Source organism: Gymnodraco acuticeps, unplaced genomic scaffold (assembly GCF_902827175.1).
Source record: "Gymnodraco acuticeps unplaced genomic scaffold, fGymAcu1.1, whole genome shotgun sequence".
NCBI lineage: Eukaryota > Metazoa > Chordata > Actinopteri > Perciformes > Bathydraconidae > Gymnodraco > Gymnodraco acuticeps.
The window spans coordinates 1,635,214-1,660,217 of record NW_022990981.1 but is presented as its reverse complement, the minus strand read 5'-3'; the positions used below and the strand labels follow the sequence as shown (position 1 = coordinate 1,660,217).

The following is a 25,004-nucleotide window of genomic DNA, read 5'->3' as shown; positions in this document are numbered from 1 at the left end:
TGGTTTGTACTTGTTTAACTTTTGTCTAGTTTCTGAACATATATGAAGAGCTGTGAGCTCTGAGTGCTAAGACCTAACGGCTGTGTTGTTTTTCTGGGGCTCTCATTGAAGATGACGTCACGGCTCCGCCTACCCTGCGTTACTATAGTAACTACCCCAGTTCCTAAACTGTAATGGAAGCGCAGCATTAAAGTGAGCCGGGCCTAATAAGGCCTAACCAAACCGAGCGAGGCCGAGCGAGGCCTGCAGTGGAAACGCGCCAATAGTTACCGCCACCAGATCTGCCCTCACTACTGACAACGTAGACAAACTCATCTTTTTGAAGAAAAACTTGAAAATAGAGTAAAGCTTGAGTACCTTTATTTAGGCATAATGGCCTCACACACTCACAAGTTAATTACACATGTTAGACATTGCTCCTAAAGGTACAGATTTTATTTTGTTTTATATTTATCATTATATTTATTTTATATTTTGACATCAGGAGATGTTATACAGTTCTGTATTGCCTTTTATTGATTGTGATTGAAACACTTTCTTATTATTTATTTTAATATTTTCAAGACATTCTTTTTAGTTGTACAGCTTATTTAACCTTTTAGTTTGACATTAGCCAATATAAATAATATGGCCATCTGAGTGTGTGTGTTACTGTTTGTGGTTTGTTTTTAACTGTGTAATACAGTTAATGATTCCAAATGTTAGAGTTCTAAACTTGCACTACTGTTAAAAATAAATAACAGCAAAAACAATTATGCATTTGGAACTTTTTTTTGCTTTTCCTTGTTGTACCGAACCCGTACCGAACCGTGACCCCCAAACCGAGGTATGAACCGAACCGTGACTTCTGTGAACCGTTACACCCCTACTAGTTTCTTAACCTGAATCGATAATAGACTATAATCAATTTAAGTTTGCATTCTTATACCATTTTGTACAATAATTATAATGAATAAGTTCAAACAAACTAAAACTTACAGCTGATTAATAACGGTATCTAACTTGAGTTTTTATTATATCAAAAACCTGTTGAAATGCTACTGTTATTTTTACTGTTCCCCAAAAGCACGTCGGCAGCCTCCAGGAATGCTTCTTTCACAACTTCGCCGTCTTTGAAAGACTTCATGTGTTTCGCAAGAACGTGACTGACACGATAAGATGCTATGGTAGCAGCCTTGCTCTTGTTGTTGGGCCTGGTGAAAATGGACTGCTGTGCATTTAGCTGTCCTTTCAGGCCCCTCCCCTTTTGGAGCGTAGGGCAGAATTAGGAGGGAATTCCGTCTTGTAGCGTTTGTGCACTGTTTTGAAATGCCGCTCCTAAATTACCCTTCTTCAATAAAGCCACGCTCACATTGCAGATGAGACAGATGGACTTTGAATTGGAATAGATACAAAAATAATCATCCTCCCACTCGGAGTGAAAATTATATATTTTGGGCTTTTTTGCTTCTGCCACAATTGCGGTCTTGTGTGTGTGCGGACTGTCACTCCTGTTGACATGGAAAACGTCAGCGAAATAGTGCCCACTGCCCACCAGCCACGCCACATGAGGTCACGCCGACCAATCACAAAGCTTTGATGCGTTCAAGTGCATTATTTTGGCACAGGAAGATTATGTTATAGGACATTAACGATAAAACAGAATATTGTTGTTCTATTTTTAGACACATCTCGCGATCGACTGGGAATCTCCCCGCGATCGACCGGTCGATCGCGGGGAGATTCCCAGTCGACTGGTTGGGCACCCCTGCCCTAGGAGGAGTTCGCAAGAATGTGCTTAAAGTGCATGAAAAACGCACATTTTTCAAAATGGCCGACTTCCTGGGGGGCGGGGCGAATGGAAGCTATTTACAAATATGTCCGCAACTCCATGAGGAATGTGTGTGCCAAAATTAGCAAAGTTCTGAGAAACTATATGTGACTACCACACAATAGGGGGCGCTAGTGAGCAGTTTTATTTTTTTTTAAATTACGTTTTTTTTTACATTCTCGAAAAGATCGTGGGCTGTGACGTATGTCCCAAGTTTTGCGTCCGAAGCTCATTTGATGCTTTCGCAATAAAAAAAAAAATGTATAAGCCATGCCCACATTCTGCATTTGTTGCGACACTTTAAATCTCAGTTTGTAGTCACCCCCAGAGTATGTGTAAAAAAAAACTAAAAAAATGTGTCAATCCGTTCTTGAGTTATAAATTGGTGGTGTCTTTGGCGACCCCTATAGTCCAAAATGAAAATGCTTTGGTGTGCCTATTCACCAAGACAGACTGAACCTATCTACTAAAATCTGTGATGTTTGGATACATTGTTGATGAGTTATGAGCATTTCTTTCTAAGCTCCACCTTTTTGCGAGTACGTTTTGATTCATGGCGGCAATATTTATCATCTGAACATGCTCATTTTCTACGGTAAAGTGTCTGACCCTCCACCGATGCTGTATACGAAGTTTGGTGTTCAAAAACTGAAAATTTAAATTGAAGTTAACATTTAATTGTTTTGTAAATTATGCTAATTAAAAAGTAGGCGGAGCTTAGGAGTTCAAGGAGATAATATGTAGAGCAGGTCCACCCGAATAAGTGTGCAAAATGTCAGGTCATTCAGAGTTAAGGTGCGACTTTGTACATCTTTCCAAAAATGGAAATGGCCATAGGTGGCGCTAGAGAGCACGTTGGACAATTTGAACCCATTGACTCCAGAATGTTGAATTGTTCACCGATTCTGGAATCCGTGCAAAATTATACAACTTTTGAAGCATCCTAAAGATCTCAAAAACAGCACTTCGTGCTAGGACGCCGTTGGGTCCTAGCGCTCTAATAAGCCATTTTGACAAACTGTTCCAAATGGACAAAATGATATATATATATTAGGGCTGTCAAACGATTACAAATTTTAATCAGATTAATCACAGCTTAAAAATTCATTAATCATGATTAATCACCATTCGAACTATGTCCGAAATATGCCATTTCTTTATGTATATTGTTGTGGGAATGGAAAGATAAATGAAAGAAGGCGGATATATCCATTTAACATACAGTATGTATGTTTATTATAACATTTTTCTGTGTGTCAAAATGAAAGACAGCCCACACACCTATCCATCATCAAACAGTGGGGTCTTAATTCATTACGTGTTGATTTCTATCAACGGGGGAGTACTTCAGGAAAGTCGACGGGGGGGGGGGGCTAGTGGAGTACTTCGTGACCACAGAGTGTGAACGTTGTGATCAGCTGTTTTAGTGCAGTTCTCCAGTGAAGGGGGGGAGTCTCCCTCCGCAGCCGGTTGGCGTAGTTTTGGCACAATTCCGTTGTACAGACCGATGTTAACAGCAGCCCTGTCTGTGCACACGGAGACCGACTCTGTCGTCCGGTGATCTAACCGCCTTCTGGAAAAGCTTCACAAGTACATCGGTACGCAAATGCGCTTTGTGACACAAGTGACGGTACGCATTTCAGATTACGCACATAACCTGCGTACCAGTTATGTGCACCCCGTACTACAGCAAAAGTATTCTCCGTCGGGACTTCCTGCAACAACATCACGCCGTTATCTTGATTCTGATTGGCCAGAAGACATTATCAAAGATGTTCTATTGAGAAGACGTTTCTGGTCTTCGGTATTTCCAGACAAGTGGCTGCTGAAATCAATCTTACTAACTGCTGTCTGTGCAATTCTCGGCGCGAGTTGGCGGACTTTATTTTGCTTACTTTACCATCATTTTTCATGGTGGTACTAAGCCATTTATTGGTATGGGTGTAGCCTACCCCAGCCATACCCTGGCGCTGCCACTGGTGGGATGTATGGGGCGGGCCATTCTGCACATGCGTTAAATGCGTTAAATCTTTTTAATGCAATTAATTCAAAAAATGTATTACCGCCGTTAACGCGATAATTTTGACAGCATTAATATATATATATGATAATATGGAAGTGGTTTCTGATGGTGACAAACCCTGTCAACACATTACCGATGTTAACTGAAACACATTTCTATAATTGCGATTCTTGGTAATATACCAAAAATACAATGCTTAAAGTTCCAAAGAATGTTTTTGAGAAAGTAGTTCATTTTTATAATGTCAACAAAATGAAACAGATTTCCCCCTGGGAAAACACAGGATAAATAAATAAAGAATAGCAAAATTGTGTGAGTATATTCTTCCTTACATGAAAAGTCCTATATTTAAAAAAATAAGACTATTTTTCAATTCTTAACCTGATGGCGGGGGTCGGTGTCATTTTTTAAGTCTTAAATTTTAGTTTATTCATGATATTCATGAAAATTCACCATCAACTCCCACACTTAGGATACATTAGGGTAACAAGGAATACATATTTTTGAATAATGTACCTTTTCATCCTTAACAATCCCCCTTGAGCATACATGTACACAGAAAGACCCTTTGTAACCAGCTGGCTCTGTCAGTAAAGCACCTCCCACTGATATCAGCATAAATCCTCTTGTCAAAGGACTCCAGAGTATGACCTCTATTATTACTGCTGTGGAATGAGGATCCTGAGACAGACAGGATATGGAGACACGTAGAGAGGAGATACAAATACTATTAGGGGGTTGAAAGTGAGAGTTTGGTTTTAAGACCTAACAAGATCAAATAGAAACTGACATGGCAGAAACTAATGGATGAAAGAAGGAAGAGCTGAACGGCAAGGACACAATATATAGAATAGTCCTTTTATTACAATGCAACACGTACCTCCACAAAGACTTGCTGCTTTTGTGAAACAGTGTAGAAGGCCTGGCGTGAGGGGTTGTGGATCGGCAGTTTGTTGTACAACTCCATTTTAAATGTCATGTTGCTCACTGGGTGCCTCCCTGGTCCCGGTACAATCCTGGGAAGAGTTGCCGAACTTTCCTGGTTCTTTCTGTACGTGCAATTGAACTGGGAGGAGAAAGAGACGAAAGCCAACGGAAATATCAGCATGGATCTGACGTCTGATTTCAGTGTGCCAGTGTTTGACCACATTAAAGAGGGAGTTCTGACGTTGTGAAATAGTAGAGGTACTTATCCATTGTGAAATATATATACAATAGATGACTGTATATAATCAATCAAACAAAGTTTATTTTGTATTGTTTAAATAAAATAAATAATGTTATTTATAATGTTGGCAGGCCCCCAGTTTGGAATAACAGACAGGATCATGCAATGTTCTGCTGTGAACAGGAGAAGCAGCTAATGGTATTTAGCTGCAGAAAATAAAATAGAATACATAATAATTCACCAAATGGTTTATTTTAAATATTTTGATATTAAAGCTCACACAGGCAGATAGAGCAGCTCGGGGAAGGTAAAGGCATCACTTATTAGACCTTGCCGAGTGAGTGCAGCCATGTGCAATGATGTGCTTGTGTTGGTGTGTTCCAGGTATGCTCAAGTGATGAAAAGACGTATAAAAGTGTTAAAAGAAACTAGCGGTAATGCATCAATATTTATATCGTATATTATCATAATTTAACAGTTAAATGTCAAACATGTCATGTATGCTGTGCAATAGCTGCCCACTGCTCCTAGTACTAGACTCCTGGTACTAGGATGGGTTAAAAGTAGAGAACACATTTCACTGTGTGTGCTGTGTGTGCTGTGTGCTCTGCATGTGTGACCGTTAAAGAGGGGTTTCATCTCTCCATATTCTTCTTCTTTCATCCCTCCCAATTCTTCTTCGTCACAGTGCGTCACCGGCTAGCTAAATTGGGCTAATGTCTTTAGTATTATAACCTGTAACCAAATAGTGAGTTGTTTCTGTGTGCTGAAGAGTGTCAGTTAGTGTGTTATCGGGTTAATTGTGAGCAGACCTTTGGTATTTTATGTTTATCTAAGTTGGAGAATGTGAACAAATGTTTGGACAGAGACATCACTTATTAGAACGTGTCGAGTGTATGCCCAAGGCAGTGATGTGCTTGTGTATTTCAGAGATGAAGTAAAAGGATTCTTATTTTAAACGTATACAAGCCTTAAGAGTCCCTTTTATGTCCAAGTGTGCACATTTTTTATCAAAGAGGTCTGGCTTTGAAGAGAGCATAGATAACAGCGTCAGATCTTTTTTTAATTGGGCTGTCAGACAGCAATGCAAAGTGGTGAAAACATTCTTAATATAGCGTAAACTTAAACTGATACAGGATTTGTGTAGGTGTCTAAAATGTGATTCGCTCCAAACCACTCACTTTAGCTTCTGTCCTGTAACTCCTGTCTGTTTCTCCAAACAGGGGGGCAAGTTGACCTCCATTTACTATAGTTAACACAAACTATGCATAAACCCCCACTTCAAACTATGCTAACTATCCATTTAGAATGGATCAGGAAATGGAGAAAGAACCCAAGAGATACTCTATAGACAAGAACAATAAGTATGACACTGGGAATGGATTAGACAAAGGAAAATAAGTCGGTAGAGGATAGATGGAGAAACTTCAAAATGGAGAAAGTCAGATCAAGTTCATAAAACAGACATCATGGAAAGAAAGACAGATTGTAAGAGCCAGATGAGTTTTTACATGCAGCAAGGGGGTTTATTCCCACTCTGCATGAACTACATAGAGATGTACAGTAGATGGTCTTGTATATCAACTCTCTCCCTGTTGCAGTTCTCACAGAGACAGAACCACAATGGTTCTGCTGTCTTACCCCGATGACGGACTGGTGCTCTGTGGGTTCCGTAAACCTTCTGTTTAACTCCACCGGGTCTCTTGGGAACAGCATGTCTCCTGCTTGTAGATCCTCATAATCCAGCGGACCACCACTCCCATCCTTGGTCTCAGCATGACTTATCAGAACCTGCAATCCACAGAGGGGGCAAAGCCACATCAGTTAGTGAGTGAAACATAAATCCTTTCCAGATTTTCACATTTATTTTAAACACATCCAGTTGTGAGAAGTGTTGCTTAAGTCCGAGTGTTCACTAAGCCACAGGCATGGAGATTTGACTATTGGAGAGGAGGTTGCCAAAACATTCTGAAACCAATCATTTGGATTTAAAATGTGGGAATGTCCTGTGGTTTCAGCACTGGGACTCATCCTGGACAAAAACATAGAACATACTTTCATTTCTCTGTAGAGCAGAAGAATGTCAGGGGTCTGACATGAGGACATGCTTCTCTAAGAAAAGTCAGATTTAATTATGTGAGAGGACAATCTCTGTGACACCAACAGTGTTTTCCTTGAGTCTGCACCAAATGAGTTAGTTGAACTGCCTTTGGTGCCACTGCTGAAGTAAATCAACTTGTCAAAGGACAGAAGAAACAACAGCCAAAGCAGATGATCTCCGAAGTGTGGGTATCTACACAATGAAGTTGAGTCTCATTTGACTGGAGGTCAGAGGAGATCCCTGCATCCAAGTGCAAACACAAAAGACGACCTTGGACTTGTGCCCAGGTTTTCCTTCTGCATCGGACAGAAAATGTGTTGTTCCAAATGTCCTCCACAAAAGATCTCAAAAGGTTAGGGAGGAAGTGATTCATCCTTGCTTGTTAGAACAAATGCACTGAGTGAATGCATTCCACAATAATGAAGACAACTGGGGCTGTGAGACTGTTCTCACACTGGTACCCATGACATGACAATGTGCTCATAATTGTGTCATATTGCTTGTATGTATTCATTAAAAAAAAGGTTTTAACAGTTTGTGGAAAAAGTGTTTAAGCTTCAAGGGTCAGAGAGGATATTTCCTATTAGCTGTTGATGTCTGATAGCTGACGTTATTGGGAAATATGTTGTCAACTTCTGTGATGCTAGTGGCTTAAACACATTGTTTTCCAACCAGTCCATATAGTGAATACAGTTATGTATCAGCAGTGGTTTATGACTTCTTTGTTTAATTTGAAAATATGGAAGCTGGCCTGCTATGCTAACTAGCTTTTACTCATAAACGGTTTCAACCTAGTAAGCCAGTTAGCCAGTTGGCGTAGTCAAATAATAGCTCAAAAATGTGGCCCCTGCAGGGCTGGATAACTGCCTGTGTTTTTGATGTCCACCCACACAAATACTGCACCAAAATGGAGATAAAATATGAAGGGTATTTCCATTAGTGCAGAACATGTTTTTCTTAAAATAAACAAGTCGGTTGTTATGGTTGGCAAAAACACATTTGAATTTCAGTTAAAATGTTAAAGTAAAAAAAGTATGACCATGTTTTAGTAAACACAGCATTTCAAATGAGTGAATATTGGACTTGCCTTCCTATATTTGAGTTTATTCAACGCGTATAAGCTTAGAAAATTGCATGTTTTTGCCATTTTCTAAGCTTTCTCTTGGATGCGTGCTTACTATGTGGGACCAAATCAATACGTCTTTATGGAGGTTGACACCCTGAAATGTCACAAACACAGAGAGCATGGTCTCTGCAAATGCCAACAAACACTTCTAGTGGGAAATGAGGATTGAGAGGGATTCTTTTTATATAAGTCTATACACAGTTTATTGGGGGAAATCCTACTCATTATGCCTTTAAAAACACTGAGTTTGTTTGTACATTATAACCGGGCAGCCAATTTCCATGGTTAAGGTTAAGCAGCTTTGTTGACATGACTTGCTGTAGACTAACATGTAATAATGGGTATTGTACTCACAGAGTTGATGTGGAGGGCCATTGGGCTGCCCTGCATGGGATATACAGTGGTCAGGCAGCCAGTCAGAGGAGTTTCCAGGGTGTAGTGGGTGGCATTCACTGTTGCTTTGCATGCTGGATCTTGGAGCGTGAGGTTGGCATGAGCAAACCCATTCGCCTGAGGAAACATACAAAAATGGCAACATTGAGTAAAGATCAAAACAACTTTTACTAACTCATTTTCATAATAAAATGTTAAAAAAGGCAAAGTGGTTGTGTGAGACTTTGGTTCCCAGGAATAAACAAATCCCACAAGGTGGTCTAGCTCCAGCCCCAGCTTCTCCTAATTACAGTGTATGCCAGTTTCCATTCTGTGATGTGGGCTAACTGCGCAGGCCCGTGTTCAGACGCCAAATGTTGGGAAGCCAGCTTCAATGTCAGGGATGTGGTCACTTAAATACAAAGTAATAGAACAATGACAACATTGTCATTAATGCTAGTTATTTTTACTTTACATTTGGTGACCTGATATCAGGTTTTTCTCAATCAGCAGGCTAACCTGATCTCTGCAGCTCAAAGCCCACACATGAATCATCGATCCATTCAGAGCCCTAATTGGTCTGGACACTGCAGTTCTCTTTGGGTGTTCTGTTCTCCATTGTTTGTTGTTTTCTGTTCATCTTGTCACATCAAGTCTGTGTCGTAAGAGCAGAAATGTGCAAACAAAACACCCAAAAGCAAATGTGATTGATCGGACCATGAAACATTTTCAGATGTGCGACTTGAAAGGCATTTCAAATCACCGATGACACTGGATTAAGTGTGGTTGGGAAACAAAATATTTCATTGGTTTTGTTCTTTGCTGGAATAAAGCATTATCACGCATTGAATATACCAAATGAACTGTTGTTTTTGTCTATTTAACATGAGAGGGGAACATATCTTAACTGTTTGCTTCTTTACTCTAAGATCATGTTGCTTAATCTGTTTGATGATTGACAGAAAATGTATTTATTTAACAACTAAGTAATGCACATATTTGATAGCTAATATTTTCTTTATCTCTACCACGTTAACTTATATGCTATAAAGAAATGGTATGTATGTGTGTGTCAGGGTTTCCGTTAGCCGGTAATTACCGGTTTTTAGCTGGTAAAATGTAATAAAAACCGGTAAATTCAAAACTTGCCGGTCAAAATGTCCGATGCTCCTATCGATTGCCCGCCGGTCATTATCGGCCAATATTCACTGTTAATAGTTTGATCGGTGCTCTCTATAAAGGCCGATCAGGAGAGCTGGATCTGATCGATATGGACATAAATGTGAGTGAAGTATAACCGGACGGACGTGAGAGAGAGATCAGATCAGCTGCTCCATAATCACCTGAAGCCCCGCCCACTGTTTAGTGCGCTGCATGAGAAACTGACGGGCTGTCAGGAGAGAGGGGAAAAGAGAGGATCCGTTTCTCCCGTGTTATTCTTCTTAAATTAATGTAAACTTTTGAATAATGTACTTCATCTAGGCTACAACAAGTAGTTTCTTTGAATGTAATAATGATGTTGTTTGTTGTTTGTGGAATCATTTATTGAAAAATGAATCTGAATTTTTCGATCTGTAACGATTATAAACTGAAGCAATATAAAAATGAGCCCCATTAACTGAGTTTTAAACCTCAGCATATCCGGTCATAGTCCGGTAATTACCTGCTAACGGAAACTCTGCTACACAACTCTTATTATTATTATTGAAACATGACCGGTAAGTTTCAAATTTGTCCGGTAAAATAAATTCTGTTCGGACATTTGACCGGCGAGAAAAAATCCTAGCGGAAACCCTGGTGTGTGTCTGTATGAAAGATGTGGACATTTTTATTTTTGGTAAACGTTAAATATATATGAAATGATGCCTCCTGGATTGAACCCCAATTCAATGAAACTATTCCAAATAACCATTACTTTAGCTCTGTACGTTTCTAGGCAGAGGGGTCCATAATGGATGAAATCTTGCTCTCCACTCACTTGCAGGCTTTCTTTTTCGATGCTGACCACCATCCTCGTGGCCTCACACTGCACGCTGAGGCCCACGTTCAGAAATTCATGATGGTCCTCGGGCTCTCCGTTCTCCCAAGGCCGCTCATCGATGGAGGGGGGCAGGCCGTCGGACTGAGGCGGGGGGAAGTGGAAGGGCAGGCTGGAGCGCCGGGAAGCAGCTCCCGACCTCGCATGAGGACTGGCGTCACGCAGGATGGAGAGCTCTGGAGGCAACATGCTCTCCAGAGGATCCACCACATCTGTAAATCACAAATTGTAATAAGTTATTATATATATTATATTAGTTATGAAGAAATTGCATCAGCTGCTAAAATGTATGTATGCGCATATTAGTCAAGCTTCACTGGAAAAACGATTATGTCAACACATTTCTCATAAATGTATTAGGTTAGTTGAAAGCAATAATATTAAGTTGAACCTACTTTTTCAACTAAACTTATAATTGCTTACCTAATACAGTTATGTGAAATCTTTTACATAGCATATTTAATTAAAATCGACGTTTCCGTTCCATTATTTCTGTTTCTGCGCTTCAGTAGAATTAAATTGAGAGGATGTTTTTTTTTACCTCTCTCTCTAAGTCGGATAGTGAAGTGGTTAGCAACGGGAGTGCTGGTGTAAGATGTGACAGGACCGCAGCCATGGTCCCCCGCCCAATTGATCAAGGCTTGTGAACCCGATGGCAAGTTCTCCTTCGGGGATTTTGACACCTGCATCACTTTTTGTGTATTGAAACTAACACTCACGGTATCAGAGGCCTGTGAAAAAGAAAAGCAGAGGTGTTATTTATCTTGTAGAAAAAGACAACATTTGCATAAGCTCCTTTAAAATATTCAGGAAACAAAAGACATAGTTTACTGTTCCAGAGATGTTAAACTTCAAGTTCAGTCCTGTTCTCATTCTGTGTCAAGTGTGAGGTAATGGGCGTGTCACCGCTCAATCAATGCTGAGAAACCAACATGTGAGTTTCCCCCATAAAATGTGTCTCCTGCTCTGATTCAGACCTTTCCCACACATTCAAGTCTCTTAAGCAACTCTGAAGAGAACCCGTTGTGTGACAGAAGCAAGGCCTCAGTTTTACGAGGCTATCATATCACATAAATAGTTGACACAATCCCAAACACTGGTTGCGCAAGCACAGCATCCTGTGTACCACTGATGTCAAGTCAAATTCAAACTGTCAGGAATTTGGCAACAAAAATGTGTTTTGTGTTTTAGAAAGACCATTCTGCTTTGGTTTAACACTGATGATAATAATGTGTGGCAGCTACAAAGCAGAAGTAAAACGAATGTATTTGTTGTCATTGTCTGACTTTGGTAAATCCGAACTAACCCTTAAAAGTACAAAAGTAAAAAAATAGGAGAAACAAGCCGATTGAGCCAGTGATAGATGAGCAAATCCAGTGTTCTGTGAGTTCAAATTAATTAGGTTATTAAATGTGCCTTTTTCTAGGTGGCTTAAATATGTTTGCTATTGTCTATCAGAACTATCCCTGAAACTTCTGCTTAATGCATAACAATTGCTTTGTGCTGATGAACGTACCGCAGGCTTTGACCTGGTATCACACTCACACGAGCTGACAGACACACTATACAGCAGTGACCAGGCAGCTGTACAAACACACCGTGCCTGGTAAAAGTGCTGTGTCATGGCTGCAACAGCCCTGCAGAAGCATCAGCGTTACACAGTGAGGAGACACAGAACCCCTCACACAGCTCCACTGAAATCAGCACAGCAAATCATACCGTAAATACCGAAAAAGGAAATATTTTGAGAAATGCCCAACATTAGTGAGTCTCTTTCAGTTTTATTGCACTGATTTCTTATTTCACTCCGGAGAAAGAAAATGTTCAACATTTCAGCCCTGGAGCAAATACAGAGCTTGGAAAACTGCCAATTCTCCATCAAGATGATGTACAGTTAAACTGTACTTCCAAAGTGTACATAGGTGTCATATTCTTATAGTTCCTAAGGGTTCTAAGAGACACTAATGAAGATTTAATATCAAATCTGTAAACTCAGCTCTGTTATGTGTAAAACTATAGTCCTAAGAAAAGGGCACTCTGATATACTTCAGAAATAAGCCAGTGTTTGTTATTTGTGTGTGGCGAGGAGGTCCTAACAGCTAGCAGCTTAAGAAAACGCCTGAAGAGAACTGCTCATATTTCACATTGTGACTGATGGTGATGGGAAGCAGCTTTGTGCATCTCAAGTGCTGCAGTAGCTTTGGCTCTAAAAATATGTGATGCTCCCACCACCTCCCACTCCTGGCTCTCTCAATGTGATGACATCCTGGAGCTGCCACAATGTTATTTCACAGTTCCTCCTAACCTGTTATCCCCCCCCCCTGCAGCGGGGACCCGGCGCCAATTCAACACACATTCTGGTGTGACACGTTCTTTGGGAACTGGTGTAAAGTGATGACATTTCTGTCTGGGACATGACTTGTGAGCCACTGTGATGTTTGATAACACAAATCTCAGTGTTGATGTCTGTGAAGGAATAAAAAAAGATGTTCCTGAATGGAAAGCTGTCTGTTTTTCATGCTTACCACTACAACCAGGTTTCCGATCACGCTGTGGGCCTTGATGACCCAGTTCACGGACTTGGCGCACTTGAGCAGCAAGATGACGTTACGATGCAGCGGGGGATCGTCCTCCAGAGGCCGTAGATCCACTATGACATCCACCTGGAAAGCACTGCAGAGAAGCAGGGAGAGAGGGGAAGATATTTGGACGTTTAGATCCACAAAGTGTTATCACGCCTTCTGTGTCTGGCCAACTCATTAAAAACCTGGATGCAATCCCATAAAAAAACGCAGACATATGCAACACAGACCAGAAAGCATTGCAGTGAAATACAGCGCAGTTATTCCCAGATTTGCTTTGCGTCTTTGGAATAATCACTCCAATGGGGAGTGAGGATATTATCTGGCAACATGAACTTTGAGACCCACTTTTGAAATATCTCTCAAAAAACAAACCTCCACTAAGTGAACAGTAACCCCCAAACTGACTTTCCATCCAAAACAAACTCCATGGAGATTAGTGAGAGCATCTTGACCTCGAAAATAAACTATGACTACATGTTTTCTTGGCTCCGGCCGCTCACCTGCTGGAGTTGGGGGCTTGCAGCTCAATGATGTGGACCTCTTGGTCTTTGTCGGGTCCAGACAGCACACAACCCTTTGATGTCTGTGGCTCCACGTAGCCGCCCAGGTAGTTCAGAGACAGGAACTTGGTATCAATCTTGCAAGTGTCAGAAAACAGTGGATCTGAAAGAGAAAGGGTTGTTTATGTTACTGGTTGCGGGTTCTGTGAGGCTATAATGATCCCCCAAAGGAGAAATACAGCTTTTTGTTACCCCACACCACAGGAAGGTCAGAGCCGGGGTCAGCTACATAACAGCAGCCGTGCTTCTGGGAGATTTCAGTGCTCTGCCTAGGAGACTTCAGTAGGGTGGATGTTTGAACAGTCTCCATGCTAACCTCACCACACAGTCCTGCAGCGCTGGTTATCATTGTACTAGCAACAACTAGACATGACAATTAACAAGTGCTACAAAATGCTAAATATAATGGGTAAATCAAAGCAAGCCAAATATAATCCCTCAAACAGCAGATTGGGATTCTGCTGCACTTGAAAAATGTATTGGGTTATTCCCTCACCACAGCTACACTCACATTTTTTTAATGAAAATGCAGCCTGTAGTTTTTCCGTGTTCCCTAAGGTTCTGGTACAGTAGGCCTTAATACTACATTGGCAAAAACCTTATTACTCTTTTATTTGAGTAGGAAGGCCCTCAAGAAAGCCTGACAAAAATATGTGTGTGCAAATTATTATATATATATAAATATTTATGTAGCTTTTATTATGAAACCTCAATTAAATATAGAAAACTGAAGACACTTTGTTTTTTTAACTATGTTGTTTTCTGAAGCAGTTAAAGATAAGACATATTGTAACTGGTATCAACAGTAAAACGAAAAACACTTTAAAGGTCTGTTAGAATGTGTGGAGATTGGCCATGGTTGATGTTTTCCCGTCCTGAATCATGTTCCCAGTCCGGCTCTGTGTTGGATGGGTTGGGCGTGCTCTGGTTGGCATGACCTCTTCTTATCAACAGGGACATTTCTCTTTTGGTTTTTACATGGGAAAACTAAACAACGTTTTTTCAACCCTAGTTCCTGTACAATAACAGGACAAAGTTATTCATATACAGATTTGATCAAACGTGTTTTTTCTCCACTTTCACTGCTCTTCGAAAAATGGGTTAACTGCTAAGAAAGTACTTTTAGGTCATAAAAAGTTACACCCTTCTCAGCAGTCAGATAAAACACAAGACAGCTGCTTCCTTATTTGGCAAACAGACTTATTGGACGAAGTGTAAACTGAAGGCTGGCACCTTCCTTTCCGGAACCCTTGTGACTCTTGAAAGAGCTAAAGGGAGACCTTGAGTACGGGAATGGTTAGGAAAGCACAGTGAGAATGTGTCCATCTTCATGAAACACTACTAACGATGTGAAGGAGTGGAAATCTACAGCTCTTTACTCGGAGTAAACATCATGGCACTCTGAGCTTTTGCCAAAACCACAGCCCCTAATGACATAAGCCAAATGCTCGCAGGCTGAGCAACCACTCTGCTCTCCACAGCAACCAACAACACTGAGAGAGAACCTATCACCGGCAGTAGAGGAGCCATTATTTATTATTTATTTCCAGACATGAGTTGTTTTATTTCCATGTGGTGAAGGATGCTCATTAAAAACAAGATGTCCTGTCTGAGAGCTGATGCATTGGGAGGTTGGACGTGCTGTCTGTTCACCGTATGGACCGGCCAGTAGAGGATGAAGAATTGAAAGTCAACGGTTCTAACATGTGTGAAGATCACTCACAGCTCAGAATCCTGCAGTGCTTCCTCAAGCCACTCAGAAATAAGAAGTTGAAATGCTTCAGTCCTGATGTGGGTTTCTTTCTTTGTGGTGCTGGACAGTTAGTAGCAGTAGCATGTACATAAGTGTAGCAATGCTCCCACAAAGGCACTCAAGAAGAAGATCATCCAACATGGACATACATATTGCATGATTAAAAATATCCCCAGATCTGCCTTGCTAGTGTCTTAATAGGAAGCCATTGCATTCATCAAGTGTTTTAGACCACAAAGATAAATGCAATTTGTTGTGGGAAAACAAAAAATGTAAATATAACTTTTGTCTGTTAACCAGAAAACTCCATCAGTGTATATACATAGGCATTGGTTAATAATAATAATAATATTAATTAAACCGTCGTATCTAGGTTTTGTCTGTTAGGAGTGAGATAGAGATTATTATCTAATATATGCATCCAATGAAGCATTGCATGAAGTCTGTTGATGAATCAGAGGCTGTTGTTGGGGCTGCATAAACGTTTTTACATTTGAGTTTTGTAGGCAGACCATGCAGGCCAGCCCGATGGTCACCAAGGTTCATGTTTTAATAGCATTTTTACAAAAAAAAGCCCAGTCGAGCCTAAAATGTGAAAATATGGCTTAGACCTCAGAGAGTTAAACTTGGGCCTGCGACCATAGTTTTACTGTATTTTGTTTTGAAAATCCACAGCGGAGGTTTGTGTCGTATGAGGTGTATTTTGCATATCTCTCAGTAGCCAACGATCTGTGAGTCTGTTGGCTCGGACATAAACTCCGTAATAAATGTAGTCTACATTTCATAAGAGGTGTAAAACTTGTGAGCATTTTAAATCGCATTTGAACTAAATGTTTATATAATCTGTAGTTGTATTTGTATCGTTGATTTATTGTGTGAACGAGGCGATATACAGTAGAGAAGGTTAAGCTGTCATTATTAGGCTGTTATATACTGTTGCAGTGGTAAGCAGGCCTATTGATTTTTGGATATGTGTGGAGTTAGGTGGTCCGTGAGTGTTTTTTTATTGGTTAAGTGTCCTTGGTATGAACAAGTTTGAGAAACACTGCGCTAGTCAACGGGGGAGCCTCGCTGCGGGGAAATCATACAGATGGCCAGTCCGCCCCTGAAAAATGTCTATGCACCCATTATTATTAATAATAATTTAAAAAAAATTAATTTTCCATTTTTATTTTGTAATCATCTCGCGACCCCCACTCGGGGTCTTGTGACCCCCACTTTGGGAACCCCTGCTCTAGAGTGACACTGCATGAAATGACCTGATGCCAGAATACTCAAATACATAGTCCATGCCCTTTCTGTATATATCTGAGGTCCAATAGTGCATGTGGCTGTAAGCAGCTCAGCTCAGAAGTACCACAGGTAGCCCGTTGAGGGAAGGAAATTATTTTCCCAGAGCAGTGCATGTGAACCTCTAGCCAGGGTTCAAACACAAAGCTAAGTAAAGTTATGGGAGCTGAAGGGGAATGGGGGGGGCGTGCCTTGAGGCATACAGCTATGTTGGGAATTTTGGGAATCTAGTACCTTCTCCGACTTTGATGTAGATGTCTTGAGTCATCCTGAGCTCAGAGAAAGAGGTGACGGCTCTGTACTTCTTCTGGGCCCAGTTCAGGAGATGCTCATTGCCATGGGAAAATGCCTCCTTCTGGATCTGGCAGGAAAGAGAGAAGTTTCCAGGCTGGAAGTGGACCTCTGAACCCTCAGATACCTTGAAGAGAGGAAAACACAAGAGTGTAAGAGGACAAAGGCAGAACATGCCAAAAAAGAGGAGATATACACTGTAATAGGTTTTCTTTTCAGCGTTGGTGATGTCCAGCATCCATCTTTAGTTCATTTAGTTAATGCATCAAATATTCATTTTTTCACTTAACGTTTTAACACTCAAAAATCCAACTCCCTCTTGAGAAGAATATGCTCATAAAAAGTGAACAGAAGAAGAAGAACCTGCAGGCAGACTGAGAAAAAAAGAGCTCAGCCTTTCCAAAATTAAACCTGCTCTCTAAACATTGGTGAAACCCATCCTACACGCTCAATCCTTTCTGTTATTTCAAAGCTTCTACAAATATGCTCTGTGTATTTTTACACATGTTCTTCAACACAATATGCTGTCTGGTTTCCGGTGTTTACACCTTGTACTGTGTTGTAGTGCGTCATCACAAATGTGTAGTTCTGCTTTAAAATGGCCACAAGGGGATAACAGAGAAAACAAAAAAACTTGACACTGACAGACTGACTGACAAGAAGGACGGTAGTTGGGCACACACTCAAACCAGGTAATACATAACATAACATCTGAGGCACAGGCTCGTTAGAGTGCAAGCATAAAAAACTAATGTTCAAAAGACAATAATTGTTTGCACATCATACAACACTTTGTAATACAGTGATAAAAGTAATGGATGTCATAACAAATTCAAAAATGAGGAAGAAACCGTATCAAACATTTTAACATAACTTGAGTAAGGTAGAATTCTTAAAATATAAAGGACGTGCTAATTTGCGTTGAACAGGGAAACTGGCCTGGCCGTATTGAAGGGACCACCCCTTTAGCACTTAATGGAGCTCAGACTATATGCTTCATTTCAGAGGGATAAACATTCACATGTACTGTAAAACCTAGCGAACAACCAAACTGAGTCCAAGCACACGGTCTAGACAGCCTTCCTCATTTTATTTCCATGCTTGTTTTTCTTTCTCCCTAGGTATCCTATCTGTATGCATGAGAAGACAGTGCTGGCAGGCCCAATTAAAAACATGAAATCCCTTCTGAATCCAACAGGAATACGTTAGACTTCTTCTCTGTGATGATGTTGTGAAGTCTTCCTAAATTGCAATCATGCTTTATTGATAATGGAATAATATCCCTTGGGGGCGTTCAAGTTTTTCAGACATAACTGTTGAAATCCTCTCATTCACAACATCTGTCTGACCTCTGGACACTCCTCTCCATGTTCTTGGCATTGTCACCAGAGGCAGTAAATCCTGCAGGCCGAGGAGACAGGCTCCGTCGAAGAATTCAGCTTGATTGAATTGTTTGCGTTTACTACGGTGATAAGAAACAAAAAAGAAAGATGGCGAGGAGGTGGAGCCCAGAGCCGCTGAGGAGGGGCTGGAGTCTCATCGCTCACCTTGCCAAGCTCAGCAGAGCTTATTAGTTTAATTGCAGAAATACGACTGCAATTAGTCGCAAAGAATTAGAGGGGGAAAACCTGAAAGCCAAACTAGCTCCAGGCCATCCAGAGCACTGAAAACCTCAGGAATTTGAAACAGGGCCGTCACAGCCCCCCCCTTTATCTCTCCCCCTATCTCTGTCTCAGTTGACAGACCCAAAGTACTTACAGTACAGTTCTATTTTCCTGCAGGGCAAACGCAGTATTTATGACATTATACTTTTGTTCAACAGTATTTTTGGCGTGTGTGTATAGGTGTATAGTTTCCCAGCAGAACATACATCTGCTTGCATTGAGGTTTTAGGAGAAGCAGTGTTATGCTGATTTTCTGGCTTGGTGTTGTTTTGTAAAACTAAAATTAACACAAATTACGGATGCACAAACACCCCCCTTCATGAGACTGAAATCATGCTGCTTCCTTTGCACACAGCAGACACAGTGTAGATAGCTTCATTTCATATTAGAATCCTCTGAGCAGGCATTGGGATTCAATGTTAAGTGACGACCCTCTTCTTTTTCTAGAACTATCTATCAAATCCAAAACCTATTTTGCATATGTTTGTTTTAAGAATGTTATATACATTAAAACTGGGCTTTTGCAAATGGACTTGTTCTTGGTAATTGACTTGAATTTATTTATTTTGCATAGGAGGGATGTGAATTAGTATTTTTGAAACTTCAGGTGCTCGAAATCCTTTCGATGTCTCTCAGGCGCCCGTGCCTCTCTCCCCTTCTCTTAACGTGTTGCTGCTTTTAGTGGAGATCACAGGAGCTTGTGTGATTGTTTTGTTGACTGAAACGAACCTTGACTCTACTTTTTCATTCTCTATTCCTCAAATTAATAATGTATTAAGCTTCTCTTCCACATAGCGTTTAACGCCTGATTGCATCCATTCTGCGCCTTCGATCTCTAAGACTACCAAAAGGAGCTGATTTGAGGTTGTATGTGTAAACGTATCTGGCAATAAACTTGATGAGCCCTCGATAAGCTAGAAAGGAAAGAACATTGTTTTCCATGGGCATATGTGGAATATATAAATATAAATAAATAGAATATGTAAATATAATTATATAATAATGATTGAAATAAACTGTTTCCATAAGCTGTCAATCAATATACTCTAAAACTGTTAATGTTGTTGTTAAAGCACTCATATTTCAAAAATATATGTATTCTTCTTCGGCCCACTGCCAACTAAAGCATTAACCCTCTATATAAGAATATAGATCTCTTATAAAGCAACCTATTGCTATTACTGCCAACAAGTATCTTGGAGGTACATTGTGTTACCTGTGCAGGCCTTGTAATGTGTTTAGTACAAGAAAACTGGATCGATTTAAGAGGAATTCCTCAGACTTATAAAGTCAGTTACACACCGTGGGGACTGAGACGCATGCTTTCATGTTGGTAATGGGAGAAACTCATGTACTTGTGCTTTTAAATGGTATTTGCAGGCAGGCATGCAACTCCAACAACTCAAATGGTGACTGTTTTCTCCATTTATATAGAATAACTAATGTTAGCATACTTATATCTGTTTAAGAGTACTATTTTAATGTATCTGAAATGGTCATAGAACACCTTAATCTTCATTATCTAATATCTATAGCAGGGGTGTCAAACTCAAGGCCCGGGGCCAAATCCAGCCCGTGACTTATTTTTATGCTGCCCCACAAGAGCTTGCAAAGAATATAATATGTTTATTATACGGTTACATGCCGCATTACAGAAGCACGTTGCCCATAAACTACATGTCCCACAATGCATCTCAAATTAGACTTTTTTCTCAGAATTCGTCTTTTTTTTCAAAATGTCTTTTTTTTTTTTTTTACTTTTTTTCTCCAGAATTTGGCTTTTCTTTTTAAATCATTTTGTGACATTCTCACTGAAGAGACTTATGAAGTTAGTATCCTATCATAATAACGCAAAAACAAATTAACGCCACTAATTATTTTAACGCGATTAACGCATGTGTATTTTTTTCCTCGGCCGCCCCGTAGTTTCAGAGCGCATCGAGTTTAAAATACCATCTACAAGCTGATGCTGACAGCCCCGCTCCTGCCGCCCGCTTGTGGCAGACCACACTTCCACGCTCACCGGCAGGCACCGACTGGCTGTTGGGAGGACCGGGAGGGTGTGTGTATGTGTGGCCCGAGCGAGCGAGAGAGAGACCTTACGTGCATTGTTGTTGTTAGCATCTGGTGCTAGCTAGCTGCGCTAACGGATATAAGGAGCTGCTTAAATGAAAACAGAGGAGCGACATTTCGCCACAACTGCGCCGAGCACTTGACTTTATGCAGGCAGCCAGACAGTGGGACATTGTACGAGAAATCAGCACACTCAGCACGGGTAGTGCGCAACATGATTGCAGCGTCCAGGCAGCTCCCGTTCGAGCATATGCCTTGAGTTGCACATAGCTCCAACGATCCATCACACACACACACACACACACACACACACACACACACACACACACACACACACACACACACACACACACACACACACTTTGTATTGTATTATTGTATGAGAGAGGTTCCAGGTTGAATTGAGGCGAATATTTGTAATGTTCAGAAGTTGTTGTGTTTAATATTCATGAGAATATTTGTCATTGTTCAAATGATAATAAACATTAGCATAAAGCATATTTGTCCACTCATATGTTGATAAGAGTATTAAAAACTTGAAAAATATTCCTCTAAGGTACATTTAGAACAGATCAAAAATGTGCGATTAATTTGCGATTAACTATGGACAATCATGCGATTAAATATTTTAATCGACTGACAGCCCTAAATATAATACATTATTTTATAAATATTAAATATTTATACAGTATATGTATTTTTATATAGTCTTATATATAAAATTGGCCCTTTGAGTGCCACCATGATGCTAGAGGCCCGAGATGAAATTGAGTTTGACACCCATGATCTATAGTGATAGAAGCACATCTGCCAATACCCTACAGTATATGACCCTAAACATCCAACAGTACCCTTTCTGCCTGTAAGCACCAACATATTACAGCCATATGCGCAGTCAAAATGAGAAGGCATACCAAATGTTTGAGATCAATTACCACAGAGCTGTAATCCTCCGCTGAGCAACACCCAGAGCCTGGGAAATCACAAATGTTTAGAAGTGAAGAGGTGTTGCAAACAGAGGAGGGGGATGGAAAGGGTGGATAAAGAGTATGAGCATGCAATAACTCTCTGGTGATATGAATGTGATAAATGCTTGATCTCGTGTCTTGATGAGATACGGGAGTTAATCACGCTGCTCATGCATGTTCCTGTTATCTGGCAGGCTCGTTTGTGGGGCAAACAAAACCATATGTCTCAGCGCCACTCGGGAGCCTTACTCTGCCATTTCTGTCTGCAAATAAAAACCAATAGCGGCTACCCATGGTTTCCATAAAATATTACACTGAGGAGAGTAGTCCTCGTGTGAGAGAGCGAAAGAGCCTATCCCTGTGAACGCAACACAGGCAAAGCTTGGCAAACAAACAATAGGCAGCACAAGCCAACAGCACAACTTTACAGAGTTGTTCCATCCAGAGTCACTAAACATTTGATCCAGATCAAGCCTTTCAAGCACAGATGCAACACAGCCCTCCTCCTCTCGTCAAAAAGAAATATAAACACCCTGCCAAGAAGTCAACACAGATCACTCTGCACATGTGTCTCACTTCGAGGCCTTATGTCCCTTGCTAAAATAAATCTGGCATGATTTCAATGCTCATACTTCATGGCGTTTTAGACCCGTGATGATCTCTGCCTGCGGATGATTGACAAGGATTACTGCTGAGAACATGTTTTACAACAAAAATCTGGATTCTTGCATTTTTTTAAGGCGGCAGGGTCCAGAGGCCAACAGCAACAGCGTGCTCAGCGTCTCTGTAGCTTTTTCCAGCGGCCCATCTGTGTCCGCGGAGCCCAGAGCGCCAGGACCAGGAAACAAGGACTGGCAGGCCCGAATCAGAGTCCAATTAGTCCCAGGAAACGGCCTCTCCAGCGGACAGGCAGAGTGAGGGAGGTCTGGAAGTGGGTTTCTGTTCTGAAGTGTTAAGCTCAAAAGCAGTTCCTTTTTACTCTGTTACTGTATGATCTGACCACACAACTTCTCCACCTGGGAGGCAGCGATCAGAGAGTGTGGGAACTGGCAAGGCCACTAACACCGAGACCTTTGTGGTCATGGAACACATGTACTTTTATGGACTGATACAAGTTCTTAGTTTAATTGACTGTTCCTCAAACCCCTCCCCAAAGTGATTGTCCAAATGTAACTAGGTGAGACAGACCTGCAAAGCCTGGTATTTGACCATATGTTGGAGCAGAGCACATGGGCTGCAGTAAAAGACTCAGCATTCAGAGAGTTTGGAGTGTAGTTTCACACAACTTGCCTTTCAGGGATGAGCCCAGAAATGTTCCTATAACTGGTAAGCTTCTATCAGTGCCTCCCTGTGATTAACACCAATTATATTAATGTAGTTTATATTTTGTAATTGATTCTGACTGCAATCACAGTTAATGATAATGTTAGCTGCTCAATAGAAACACCCAAGTGCCCCAAAAAATTGGTCGTCCTTTACACTTTACGCAAAATCTACAAAAGTGTGCATCTGTAGTGAACTTTCATCTGCAATTCATCATTGATCAAAGGAGTCAAAACATTGTTCTTACGGTGGGACGGTGTCTGTCTCAGGTATCTGAGTCGTGTGGTATGTTAAGGAGGTGTCACTGTGAAGAGAACCTAAGACCTGGGCCTGGCTCACAGCCATGTGCAGTCAGATACCGACAGCTAGCACTGCCACATGGCTCAGTGCTGTCACTCAAACACAAAATACTTAACACCAAATTCAGTGGGGGCCCCCGGAGCCAGTCAAAGCCATTAGCTCAGCTTTGTCTGACTGCAGGGACCTCCTTCTTCACTCTGATTCCCTTCATCATTGTGAAGCTGACCGTTGAGCGGCCCAGACCAAGCAAGGAGGCAGAGGCAGAACGTCCAAAAATATAACCCGGTGTGGGCATTTATTAAAACTTGAGCACAGGACACAGCCTCAATCTTGCTGTTCCTGTGCACACAGCCACCAGCCTCAATCCTGCTGCTGCTGTTCACGTGAGCCCAGCCTGCAGCCACCAGGATCTCACACACACACTCCCTGCCAGCCTCCCAACAGACAGGGAAACAGAGCCTAAATACACACACTAATCAGCACAACAAGACACAGGTGAGGGGGGGAGGAGACAACACAGGACACCAGGTGCACACAATTACCCGGCCTGAAGCAGTCAGTCCATAGTGATGAAGTTACCTTCGTCACAATCATCATGAGACAGACAAGTGTCATACTGTTTGGCCAACAAAGGAAGCTAATACTCCAGGTTTGTCTCAGAAAATATATTGTTGCTTTGAGAAATAGCTAAGTATGTTCGCTACTGAAAATAAAATGATTATACACATTCCTCTATTACAGGCTGTATCTTATCACTAAAAGCAGCCCATTTTTATAAGAGATAAAAGAAAAAAGGAAAACTTGTTTCTGTGGAAAAGCACTGGTGTCTAACATCATTAGACGCACAGCAACAGCTCTGCCTGGACTGTAAGCCTAATGAAGGCTGTCAGCTGTTATGTGTCTGCCACCACTGACAAGGGGAGACAGTTACTATGATGCTGACCTGCTGCTCTCTGCACAAACATCCATCTCACTGGCCCCACATTATCACAGCTTAAGGGAAATACAAGCTGGCCAGATGCATCCATCTGCGTGATATGCAACAATTTCCCTTGACATGAGAGCATTTATTCTCATTACTACAGGAAATAATCATTAGAAGGAGAACTCGACACTCACGCCTCACCCTTTCATGTTGTGTTTTCTATTAAGTAAGTTTTTTTTTAAACAGATTATCTGAATTGATTAAAGTAATGCTCTCTAAACATTTGTGTTTGTATGACAGATGAATGAAAGGCTGTACCCTAGCCTTTAACTGCACCCATTTTTTTTAAATGTACATTAAACACTCTCAATGGTTCACTTATATATCAACTGGAAGTCATATGTCAGATAAGCCTAAAAAAGTTCCATATGGTAGAAGAGGCACATTAATACGCTGCCTGCTCAAAACGTCCACAGACTCTTTATATAATAAATGTGTGCGTGTGTGTAGATGAGCCCGTGCATCATGCAAGGATTTTGCAATTTCATTTTTTTTTCTCCGTGTCACATCGGCTTTCACGGCAGAACATTATGCACATGAGAGGTAAGCAAGAAAACACTGGACCACATGTGGG

At 41.0% G+C, this 25,004-nt stretch overlaps 1 protein-coding gene across 1 annotated transcript in view; it reads right to left on the bottom strand.

Moving 5' to 3' along the window:
* The window catches only part of tgfbr3 (transforming growth factor, beta receptor III), an 84,814-nt gene that overhangs the window by 14,231 nt on the left and 45,579 nt on the right, over window positions 1-25,004 (bottom strand). Inside the window, exons 5-12 of the mRNA XM_034235640.1 lie at window positions 17,061-17,244; window positions 13,724-13,886; window positions 13,164-13,311; window positions 11,180-11,369; window positions 10,579-10,850; window positions 8,583-8,738; window positions 6,643-6,792; window positions 4,714-4,899 (exon numbers count right to left, since the gene is read on the bottom strand). Coding sequence (XP_034091531.1) covers window positions 4,714-4,899; window positions 6,643-6,792; window positions 8,583-8,738; window positions 10,579-10,850; window positions 11,180-11,369; window positions 13,164-13,311; window positions 13,724-13,886; window positions 17,061-17,244 — 1,449 coding nt within the window. The remainder of the gene's footprint in view (window positions 1-4,713; window positions 4,900-6,642; window positions 6,793-8,582; window positions 8,739-10,578; window positions 10,851-11,179; window positions 11,370-13,163; window positions 13,312-13,723; window positions 13,887-17,060; window positions 17,245-25,004) is intronic.